General features: G+C 44.1%; 1 protein-coding gene across 1 annotated transcript in view; it reads right to left on the bottom strand.

Moving 5' to 3' along the window:
* Positions 1-12,333, bottom strand: part of LOC109923651 (nitric oxide synthase, brain-like) — a 96,151-nt gene that overhangs the window by 56,505 nt on the left and 27,313 nt on the right. The window contains exons 3-10 of the mRNA XM_048604962.1: positions 8,640-8,788; positions 8,244-8,406; positions 5,770-5,861; positions 5,498-5,639; positions 4,341-4,480; positions 3,179-3,353; positions 1,295-1,319; positions 1-6 (exon numbers count right to left, since the gene is read on the bottom strand). The exon at positions 1-6 is cut by the window's left edge and continues 65 nt beyond it. Coding sequence (XP_048460919.1) covers positions 1-6; positions 1,295-1,319; positions 3,179-3,353; positions 4,341-4,480; positions 5,498-5,639; positions 5,770-5,861; positions 8,244-8,406; positions 8,640-8,788 — 892 coding nt within the window. The remainder of the gene's footprint in view (positions 7-1,294; positions 1,320-3,178; positions 3,354-4,340; positions 4,481-5,497; positions 5,640-5,769; positions 5,862-8,243; positions 8,407-8,639; positions 8,789-12,333) is intronic.

The following is a 12,333-nucleotide window of genomic DNA, read 5'->3' as shown; positions in this document are numbered from 1 at the left end:
CTGTTCCTTCACAAGAGGGAGATCTCCCATCACTACATCTCCCTCTTTAGTGGAGACCCCTATTTTTCAGTCTATGACCTTGGGGATATCATCCAATCAGAAAGTGCCCTGTGAAGACCCCACAGGATCTTATATGTCTCAATAAGGCTGCTTCTCATTCTTCTAAACTCCAATGAGTACAGACCCATTCGACCTTTCCTCGTAAGATAACCTCACCATCCCAGGAATCAGCCTCATTAACCATTTCAGACCTGCTTCCAATCTAAAGTACATCACTTCTTAAGCAAATAGATCAAAACTATGCACAGTTTTCCAAATGTCGTCTCACCATGCCTTGCACAGTTGGAACAGGACATATTTATTTTTATACCCATGCCCCTTGCAATATAGGCCAACATTTTACTTGCAGAAGGGACAGGGAGAGACAATGGACTGTGAAAGCTGAGTTTGAAAGAATGAGCAGCAGAGGGAGATCATGCACATTGATCATTGAAGGTGACAGGACATGTTGATTAGTCAATCCTGTGGTGTCCTGAGCTCCATTAATAAAGATACTTGATACAAAAGCCAGGAAGTTATGCTGAACCTTTATAAAGATCTACCTCAGGCACAATTAGAGCATTGTATTCAGTTTTGGTCCCAACAGTTTAAGAGGGTCAGGAGGAACCTTGAGAGGGTGCAGAAGAGATTTACCGGGGATGAGGGATTTTAGCAACAAGGCTTGGTTGGAGAAGCTGGTGCTGTTCTCCGTGGAGTGAAGGAGGTTAAGGGGAGATTTGATTGAAGTGGACAAGATGAAGACAGGTTTACAGACAACAGACAAGGAAAAATTGTTTCCATTGTCTGGTTGTGCAATGACAGTGAGTGTTAATCTGATAAGCATCACTTTCATAATGAAAGCAGCAGCAGCCAGTCTGTCTTCCAAACTAATTTAGAACATAGAACCTTACAACATAGGAACGGGCCCCTCGACCCACAATGTTGTGCCAAACTTGACACCAAATTAAACTAATCTCTTCTGCCTGGCCTTGGCCCATACCCCTCCATTCCTTGCATATTCTTAGGATTGTCTAAAAGTCCCTTAAATGCCCCGATCGTATCTGCTTCCACCACCGCCTCTGGCAGTGTGTTCCACACTCCTACCAATCTTGGTGTAGAAAAACATGCCCCTTGCATCACCTTTGAACTTTTCCCATCTCACCTTAAATGTATGCCCACTAGCTTTAGATATTTCAGCTCTGGGAGAAAGATTCTGACCGTCAACCCTATCAATGCATTTTGTAATTTTATAGACTTCTATCAAGTCTCCCCTCAACCTCCTCCACTCTAGAGAAAACACCAGTTTTTCTAGCCTCTCCTTATAGTTCATACCCTGTAATCCAGGCAGCATCCTGGTAAACCTGATCTGCACTCCTCTCCAAAGCCTCCACATCTTTCCTGTAATGTGGCGATCAGAATTGAATGCAGTACTCTAATTGGGGCCTAACCAAAGTCTTATGAAACTGGTTTATTCACAATACCCGGCTCAATGTAAATGTATGCTACCTATCCCTTCCACAGCAGCCTCTTCCAGGTGGTGACTGGTTCTTATATTCAAATAAAGTAGCTTTTCATGTCAACTTGTTCAGCCACTTTCCCATGGCCATGGGGAGCTTGAACCCAGACAAAGAATCACTACAACTGTGCCACAAGAGGCCAAACTGTTTTGGATAACTGTGCCCTAAGCTTAGACTGATTCACATCACGTCTCTTATTCACAGCTAGAGCATGCACATAAATACATCGTTTACTAGTTTAGCACATGGCTGATCAATTTAAGGCTGAGCAAGGAGAATATGAAGGGGAACTTCTTTTATACAAACATCTGGAGCCTGCTGCTTTTGAGGAACTGGAGACAATTGATGATTCTAAAAAGAAACTGTGTGGATAGTTGATAAACTCACTGGGGCTGTTGAGAACAGCAAGTGTATGGGACTCACTGGATCACTCCATGGGGAGACAGCATGACGTCTTTCTGTGCCACAGTTGACTCCCTGACTGGATGTACAAGGACACCCACATCTCTGTCCTGGAGAATTCTGAACTCTCACCCTTTTAATCCCATTCTGTTTTTCTATTCTTCCTGCCTAAGTGAACATTCCAACATTTTTCTACATTATACCCCAGCTTTCAAATGTTTAGCCACTGATTAGCCACATTCCTTTGCAGATTGAGGTTCAGCAGCAGGTTTATTTCCAATAAACTCATTGTTTTCAACAGCTCATTCATAGTGTGTTCATTTGGGTGACAACACTTGGGGAACAGGTGCTACACGTGCTCAGTTGCAGTGTGAGAGAGTGAGAGGGACCACAGCGATATACTTTTCTAGCTGAGCACAGCCACTGTTATCACGGTGCAATGCAAACAGCTAGATTCATACACTCCAAACATGGTTTACAGAGCAGTGGTGTTGAACTTGTATAAGAAACTTGTTTGACCTTAGCTGGTGTATGGTGTACAATTCTGGGATTGGACAGAACACAACCTGTTTCACTGGCATGAGAAACTCCAGTGATGCAGATAAATTGACGAAATCAGGTCTGTTGTCCTTAGAGAGAAGGCGGCTGAGAGGAGTTCTGATTGAGGTTTTCAAAATAATAAAACACTGGTCGGAATAGTTAGGATAAAGCTGTTCCCATTTGTAAAAGAAAAAGAATGTGAAGGCATTGATTTAAAGTGATGTGCAAATGAAGTATGGGTGATGAGAGAAATATCTTTTTCACAGTGAGTAGTTAAGATGTGGAATGTACTACCTGGAAATGTGATGGAAGTAAGTTTGACTGAGGCACATATGAGGGCATTGGATTTTTTTCTGGATGGTAATGGTGTGCAGGGATATAGGGAAAAGGCAGGAGGTTGGCCCCAGATAATAGAGGCAGTGTTGCATGAGGGACTGAATGGCCTCATCTGTACCATAATAATTTTGAGATTGTGTAATCCGATGAGTGTGATTGGACAATGAGGCACTGGGCAAGTAGGTAAATCAGATGAATGGATACTGTTTAGTCTTAACAAACCTAAAGTTTATGCCTGGGCGATAAAACATTTTGACCAAATCTTGGGCTGAAACGATAGTTTAGCCTAGAAGCTTATGATGCCTGACCTGTGCCTCCCTGATATAGAAAGACAGAACCCTTACCTGGAGTAGATTGTATCGTGTTGAATCACAGTAATTCCTCACACCAATCTCAGAGCCTGTGTACCAACCATTGAAGGGCGAGGCTGGGAACTCCAGTCCACCAATCTCAAGCAGCATGTTGGCAACAGCTGGGAGTGCGTACCATTTTAAATTCAGCTCAGAGAACCATTCATAACTGCAGACAGGAGAGTGCAAGGTAGGTATTGAAACAACAGCCAACAGAACTCAAATATAATTATTCTGGGCATACTTGAAGCCTCGATACACAGGGCTGTATCAGACCTACAGATCAATCAGACCAACTTGAAGTTCACCAAGACAACACCTGAACTACTCCTAACTGAGGTTTGTAGAGGCATTGCTGCCAAAGTGAACATCCTGACATTTTCCACATTGTACCCCAGCTACTAAAGGTTTAGCCACATCCCTTTGCGGACTCTGAAGTTCAGCAGCAGGTTTATCTCCAATAAACTCAGTGTAATCCATAGAATTCCTACAGTGTGGAAACAGGCCCTTTAGCCCAACAAGTCCACACTGACCCTCAGAGCATCCCACCCAGACTCATCCCCCTATAACCCACTTAATCTACATATCTCTGAACACTACGGCCAATTTAGCATGGTCAATCCATCTAGCCTGCACATCTTTGGACTGTGGGAGGAAACCGGAGTAAACCCTCAGACACAGGGAGAATGTGCAACCTCCACACAGACAGTCACCCAGGGTTAGAATCGAACCCAGGTCCCTAGTGCTGTGAAGCAGCAGTGCTAACCACTGAGCCACGATGCTGCCTCTAATTTGCATGTGTATTTGATCTATACATCTTCCAGGCATAAGTGCACCTCCACTGGGTTTCAGATCTGAGTTACATCTGCAGTATATTTACACCATGGCTACTCCAGGTCTCATAGCCACCCTTGGCCTACAGTTCAACACCAGTGTAGGCTGAGGGCTCCATTAGCTTTTAAGGCTGAAACAGATCTTCATTCAGCCCTGAACCACATCACATTGTCTGACGTTAATCTGACCTATCGAGGCCTCACTGTCACCTGCTCCAGATGCTCTGTTCCAAGCAGCATTTGGACAGGGTGACCAGGGAGGGCCCAATAGTTGGTCATTTGGAGCAGGCAGAGTAAAGGCAAATGGACTAGTCTTAACTTACTGTGGGTGTTGTATGGGAACTTCCAGGATCAGTTCTGGAGGGATTTCAAAGAGCCGAGGGTTTTCACCATTTGCCTGTAAGACTAAGGGCAGCACTGTGAACCGGCTCCTCTTAGGCTTCCATCCCAGTTGCAGGCAAAGCTGGAGACAGAGTGGACAAGAAAGCAATATGACAGAGCAGAAATAGCGAGACATGGTCAGAAAAAAAATGGCAGAGCCACAGCTGCTTTCTCTCAGAGCTCAGCAAACCCCAGATCTTACTAACCATCAAGCCTTAGCCTCAGTTTCCAAGCACTGCTGCAACTGCAAGCACATTTTACAAATTCCCACTCTGTTCAAACTGTCACAATCCAGTCATAATTCACAATGAAACAGTTACAACATTTAAAAGACATTTGGACAGGTACATGAATAGGTAACATTTAGAGGGATATGGGCCAAATACAGGTCAGTGGGATTAGTTTAGTTTGGGAAACTTGGTCGGCAGGGACGAGTTGGACTGAAGCCTTTGTTTTCATGCTATATGACTGTGTACTCATTGGTGCAAAACTATGTTTTAATCAAAGACAGTTTACATAGTTTTGGTTGAGCATAGGTAATGACTCAAAGGTAAATTTAACTTAGGAACTGCTGTAGGTGTTTCCCATTGAGTTTTGAACTGCTCTGCAGCAGTCGAAAGGAGACCAGGAATGCAGCGAATGATTGGAAAAGCAGTGGTTTCTACGGTAAGAGGAACAGATAGGCATTTGTGTGGCCACTGATATGAATCCAAGATGGCAGATCCTGGATATTAGGGTCAAGGATGTTACTGAACGGCTTCAATGGGATCTGAGGTTGAGAGGGGATATCAAGACTTTGTCAAAGGAATTGACTAAACACCCAAAGATCTAACATTTGCAAGTTGCAGAGTAAAGCTGAGGGGGTGAGACAAGGTGACTTGTTATACACAGAACCAGTATGAAGAAGATGGCGTACATTGATGCTGCAACCATTCCATGAAACTATGTCCTAAGTCTACATCCAGCTTCTCAGCAGATGTTCTGGGGTCTGAATTCAAACAGGAAGCAAGCAATGCTTAACATTGAGTTTGTTGGAAAGAGTGTGTTTAATCTTTGGAATGAGGCGCCACAAGAAGTGAACTTTTTTAAAGGTTATTACCTCAGTGAACTCGACATTGGCACCATCTCCCAGGACTGTACCATCTTCCTGAGTGAACCCTGCATACCGAACGTATTGACTGTTCCACACTCTAAAGTCCCCGTTCCCATCTGAACGCTGAGGGAAGATTGTGATGGCAGATCTACAACAAAGAGGTCAATGTAGCAGACTCCAACAAACAATAAGAGGAATGTGAAGGGAGTTATGTTTTCTACTTGCCTCTGGGAATCTTGATGCTGGCTCTGGGTATAAAGTGGAGGAGGTTACATTACCTGATATTTCCCTTGTTAGTTGAATATTTGATGTGATTGCAGATATAGGTGAACATCTCTTCCACCGTATTACAGTCCCGAGCATCAAACAACTGTCGGCAAAGAATAAAAACTGAAATCAGCAAATTGATACTGAAAGTGAACAATTGCTGTGGGGGTCAAATAGAATGGTGAAGGAGAGATAGAGAAAGGAAGAGGCAGAGAGAAGTATAGACCATTGGAAAAGAAAAAAATTAGTCGTCAGATCTTTGCACAGCTCCCTATATCACAAAAATACAGACCCCTGTGCAAAGCCAAGCTTGACCATAGCTGAAGCCTGGGATTGATAATGGAGACTGCCCTTGACTGATCTAACCATGCTGGAGGCCCCTCACTGAAGGGTGCCCAATGTACTTTACCGCTCCCCATAGATATTCAGACAAGATGCAGGATGTTTGGTATGAATGCTGTGCCACATGGTACAAGTGGTAGATTGACAGGGCACATTGATGTCTGAGCTGTATGTGCCCTTGACTGAGTATTGCTGCACAACTACATTTCCTGACTGTGTAAGTTGTCACTGCAAGGCAGGACAGGGCAAGGTATGCACGTTGTTGGCAATTTGATAGGTGAATGCATGCTGTGAGTGCAATGGATCAGCGCTGTAAGACAGCTTAGTGTTCTTTGTGACTGGGTACCTGTCCCTGTGCGGTAACTATACCTGATACAATCATACACGTTGGTTGCCGATGAACCTTGCAAGGCAAGTCTGAGTTTACAGGACACTGCCAGGGCAATGATGGCAATGGCACCCAATATTCAGTGTCAACATCCATGGTAGAATGACATGTGAGGCTTCTGCTTATGGATAATGTCCTGCTGTGCATTTTGAACACGGGGCAGATGGTGGATATTCAGAGCAAACATTGAAGTGACTCATCAAGTACTCACTCTGGTGTCTGTTTTCTCTTCCTGAAGACTAGTTGGTTGAGCGAGTTTGGCAAAATCATAAACAGAATGTTCATGAGTGGGGCCATTAACAAGCAGCTTGACAAGCACTAATTGCCAACTTGCCAGTGCCCTGCAAGAATCTCGCCATGCTGCTGATAAAACGTATAAAAGTTGGGACAAAATTATCTCAATGTCAAAACATAGAAAATAGGAACAGGAGTAGGTCATTCAGACCTTTGAAGCTGCTCCTTCGTTCAATATCATCATGACTGATCATCCTATTCAGTACTCTGTTCCTGCTTTCTCCCCATTCCTTCTGACCTCCATTAGCCGAGGAACTATATCTAACTTATTCTTGAAAACATTGTGTTTTGGCCTTGACTGTTTCTATGGTAGAGATTTCCACAGGCTCACCATTACATACATTTCTCCTCATCTCAAACCTAAATAGCCTACCTTATATCTTAGGCAGTGACTGCTGGTTCTGAATTACTGATCATCAGGAACATCCTTCCTGCATTTACCCTGTCTAGTCCTGTTAGAATTTCATAAGCTTCTATGACGTGCTACCCATTCTTCTAAACTCCAGTGAATATAGTCTAAACCAATCCAATCTGTCCTCATGTCTATCCTATGTCTGGGAAACTTTTGCTGCACTTGCTACACAGCCAGAACATCCTTCCTCAGACAAGATGACCAAAACTGTGCATAATATTTCGGATGTATTTTCTCCAAACTCTATATAATTGCAATAAGACATCCCTGGCCCTGCACTCAAACCTTCTATTATGAAGGTCTTCTTGACTGCCTGATGCCATTGCAAATTTACTTTGATAGGCCTCGCTGGACTACTCGTCTGATTCTTCCACACATTTCATCCTAGACCCTGACGGCACTCAGATCCTGATAAGCTGCCACCCCTTGTCTCCACCTACAGATTGTGTGACATCTGTAGCATGGATAGAGCCTTTGTAAAATTAATGTTAACTCCCCTTGTGTACATCAAAGGAGAAAAATGTTATGATTAAGAGAAAGAGCGGGTGAGTGTGATTGATTGAATAGATCTCTCAATGAGCCAAAGAGGACTTGCTGGGCTCAATGGCCTTCATTAGTATCACTTTCATTGCAGTAACAGAATAAACCTGAGCACCAAAAACCTGTCCGTTTGACAGAAGAACAAGAACGACAGAACATGGCCAACAGAAAGAGAGAGAGATAGATAGAGAGAGAGTAGAGGCAGAGAGAGAATGAGAGAACGATCGATCGTGTCTGAAAGAGACAAAAATAAATAGAGAAGGAAAAGAGAAAATGAAAGGAAAATGTTGGACAGCTGGAAATTGAAGAGAAACCAGGACTGAGAACAAAACAAAGAAAGAGAGAGAGCGCAAGACAGAGAGGGGGTAAGTATCAGAGAAAAACAGATATTACACAAAAAAATGATAGAGAGAGAGGAAGAGAGAGAAATAGAGACAGAGTAAGAGAAAGGAAGAGAGACAGAAGCAAGGGGAAGGGGAGTGGATGATGGGAGGTCTTTGCACTCTAACCTGTAAGCGACTCCATTGTATTCGGCCCACACATCGAGCTGCATTCCTCCAGGCCAGCTTCGCCCCAAAGATCAGCTCATTCCGTGTCAGCTGATAAATGCCAGTCATGTCTACCTCCTTCTGTATCTCCATTAGACGCTGAATGTGGGCTGGTGTTCCTGCTCTGTGGTAGAGAGTGGCAGAGGCCAGTTCAGTTTTTGCGCATTGAGCAGGGAGCTGAAATATCTCCCACACACTCCCTTCAGTTAAAAAACTCTTCATTCCCATTGACTTTCTTCCTGATCATAGCCAATCTGCACTCAAACACAAAACTCTCTCCACAGAGAGACCCACCTCCACGCTCCCCTCCCTCTGTGCTCAGACTCTGACCCTGAACTCCATGGTTTTCTGGTGTACCTTTTCATGGCTGTATAGTACTGTTCGAGGAAAGGTGTTGCTCGCTGCATCAGTTGTTCCTTGGACTGGGTTGGAGCTTCAGGCTTGTGCACAAGCTCTTTGGGGAACATGACAGAGCCCAAACATCGTTTCTCTGAACATGGGGTTGGCTGGAGGGAAGCAGTAACAATAAATGGTCACAAACAAAACACTCACCATTAACACTCTCCCTGATTGACGAACGGGCAGACACAGCACCACAAGAATGAGGGAAGGACGGACAGAGAATTGGCATGAGGACATTGCTGAAAAGTGCAGCTGGCAAGAGGTCGGATCAGGTGGAGAGAGGGGTCGGTGGTGGTGGTGGTGGGGGTGGGGGTTGGAAGTCACTGGTGGGAGAAAGCCAAATGGTGAGAGAGTGGGGTGTCCAGGGACTAGGGGGATGCAATACTCCTGGCATTATTGTACTGCTAAAAATTCATTGAAGCGAGGAAAATATTAACAGCATTTAAGAAACCACTTACTGTGCAACACTGCATCTTGCCACAAGGTGGAAGAGAGGGAGTGAGATCATATGACATTATAATCACTGCCTACAAAGACTTTTACTATAACTTAACATATTGGAGTCAGGCATTATTCATTATACTATATCTTGCCTCAACTCTTGTCCTCATTATACTACAACTGTCCCCATGTCCTGTAGCCATTATGTTACAAATTCTGCCCAGTCTGATCTATGGACAACAGTGAGATTTTTGACAAAGTTCCTCATGGTAGACTGGTCAGCAAGGTTAGATCACATGGAATATAGAGAGAACTAGCCATTTGAATACAGAACTGGCTCAAAAGGTAGAAGACAGAGGGTGGTGGTGGAGGGCTGCTTTTCAGACTGGAGGCCTGTGACCAGCAGTATGCCACAAGGATCGGTGTTGAGTCCACTGCTTTGGTCATTTATGTAAGTGATTTGGATGTGAACAGAGGTATGGTTAGTAAGTTTGTAGATGACACCAAAATTGGAGCTTTGGTGGAAAGCAAAGAAGGTTACCTCAGAGTACAACAGGACTTTGAGGAGATGGGCCAACGAGTGGCAGATGGAGTTTAATTTAGATATATGTGAGATGCGCATTTTGGAAAGGCAAATCAGGACAGGGCTTGTATACTTAATGGCAAGGTCCTGGGGACTGTTGCTGAACAAAGAGACCTTGGAGTGCAGGTTCATAGTTCCTTGTAAGTGGAATCTCCAGGTAGATAGGATAGTGAAGGCGGCATTTGGTATGCTTGCCTTCATTGGTCAGTGCATGAGTATAGCAGTTGGGAGGTCATGTTGCGGCTGTACGGAACATTGGTTAGGCCACTTTTGGAATGCTGCATTCAATTCTTGTCTCCCTGCTATAGGAAGGATATTGTGAAACTTGCAAAGGTTCAGAAAAGATTTACAAGGATGTTGCCAGGGTTGAAGGTTTGAACTATAAGGAGAGGCTGAATAGGATACAGCTATTTTCCCTGTAGTCTCAGAGGCTAGAGGTGACCTTGTAGAGGTTTATAAAATCATAAGGGGCATGGATAGTGTGAATAGCCAAGTTCTTTTCCCCACGGTGGGAGAGTCTAAAACTAGACAACATGCTTTAAGGAGAGAGGGGAAAATCTAAAAGGGACCTAAGGGGCAACTTTTTCACACAGAGGGTGGTGTGCGTATGGAATGAGTTGCCAGAGGAAGTGGTGGAGTGGGTACAATTACAACATTGAAAAGGCATCTGAATAGGTACATGACTAGGAAGGTTTTAGAAGGATATTGGCCAAATGCTGGCAGATGGAACTAGATTAATTTAGAATATCTGGTCGGCATGAAGGAGTTGGACCAAAGGATCTGTTTCATGCTGTACAGCTCTACGACTCTATGGCTCTATATAAACTACATCAACTGAACTTCTTATCACATTTTCAAAAAAATTTATAATTTGCGTTGAGCCCTGTAATTTCTTGCCACACCTCCCACTGCAGCCTGAGCCAGGGAATTTGTCTGATTTTAAGCCTGACCAGATCCTGTAAAACCTCCCCAACTGCTAAGTCAAACTGTGCAAGTTCTTCAAGTTCCACAAGCTCCATACTTATGTTCTCATTTTTCAGAGTGACGACCAAAATGTATTCATTCAACACTCTTCCAATATCAAAGTTTTTGAAAAGATTTGTAGCACGGGTTATGGATGAGGTTATAGACTTGCTCACGAGCTGGTGTGCTTGCTTGCAGACGTTTCAATCACCCTGCTAGGTAACATTGTCAGTGCGCCTCCAGTGAAGTATTGATGTTCTGTCCTGCTTGTTATTTATATGCCTCGGTTTGCTGCGATGGTTGGAATCACTTCCGGTTCTGTTTTTCAGTGGTTTGTATGTTGGGTCCAGTTCAATATGTTAGTTGATGGAGTTCTGGGAGGAATGCCAGGTCTCCAGGAATTCTCTGGAATGTCTGTTCAGCTTGTGCTATTATGGATGCGTTGTCTTAGTTGAATTTGTGTCCTTCTTTGTCAGTGCGTATGGAGACTAGTGAGAACCAGTCGTGTCTCTTGGTGTTAGCATCTCTGTAGTTACAATTTAGTCCGCATACTAGGACGGTCTCCACATGAGACTTGCATGCAATGAGCTGATCCCAGTCTATTGAGGGCAGATCCTACCTTATTTTAATAAAATAAGACTTCACCCAATGCTAAAAGCTGTCTTTGGCAGGCCATCTTTTCCCTTGTCGCAAAAACGTTACCCCACTGCCACATTGAATACTTGTCTTTCCTGAGAACCAGATCCAGCATTGCGCCATCCCTAGTTGGGCTTTGTACATATTGACACAAAAACCTCTCCTGGATACATTTCAGGAAATCTGCTTCTTCTAGACTATCCGAATTTATGTAGGAAAAGTTGAAATCCCCTAGTATAATAACCGAATTATTACTCTTACATATCTAGAACATACTTTATAGAACTGTCCAGCACAGGGATGGATCCTTCTGCCCACGATTTTGTGCCAAACATGATGCCAAATTAACCTAATCCCTTCTACCTGACATTGGTCCATATCCCTGCATTTCTTGCATATTCATGTACTTATCTAAAAGGCTCTTAAACGTCCCTATCATATCTGCCTCCACCATCACCCTTGGCTGTGCGGTCCACACTCCTACCACTCAAAAAAAAAAATACCCCTTGCATCTCCTTTGAATTTCCTCCTTAAATGCATGCCCTCTAGTATTAGACTGTTTAACTTTGGGCAAAAGCTACTGACTGTCAACCCTATCCATGAATCTCAATATTATAGACTTCTATCAAGCCTCCCCTCAGCCTCCGCCACTCCAGAGAAAGCAACATCAGCTTTTCTAAGATATAGCAGGAACTGCAGATGCTGGAGAATCTGAGATAACAAGGTGTAGAGCTGGATGAACACAGCAGGCCAAGCAGCATCAGAGGAGCAGGAAGGCTGACGTTCCGGGCCTAGACCCTTCTTCAGAAATGGGGGAGGGGAAAGGAGTTCTGAAATAAATAGGGAGAGAGGGGGAGGTAGATAGAAGATGGATGGAGGAGAAGATAGGTGGAGAGGAGACAGACAGGTCAAAGAGGTGGGGATGGAGCCAGTAAAGGAGAGTGTAGGTAGGGAGGAGATCGGTCAGTCCAGGGAGGATGGACAGGTCAAGGGGGCGGGATGAGGTTAGTAGGTAGGAGATGGGGG

Source organism: Rhincodon typus, chromosome 14, assembly GCF_021869965.1.
Source record: "Rhincodon typus isolate 14 chromosome 14, sRhiTyp1.1, whole genome shotgun sequence".
Lineage (NCBI taxonomy): Eukaryota > Metazoa > Chordata > Chondrichthyes > Orectolobiformes > Rhincodontidae > Rhincodon > Rhincodon typus.
Note: the sequence above shows the minus strand (reverse complement) of the source record. Positions and strands in the feature narration are given on the sequence as shown.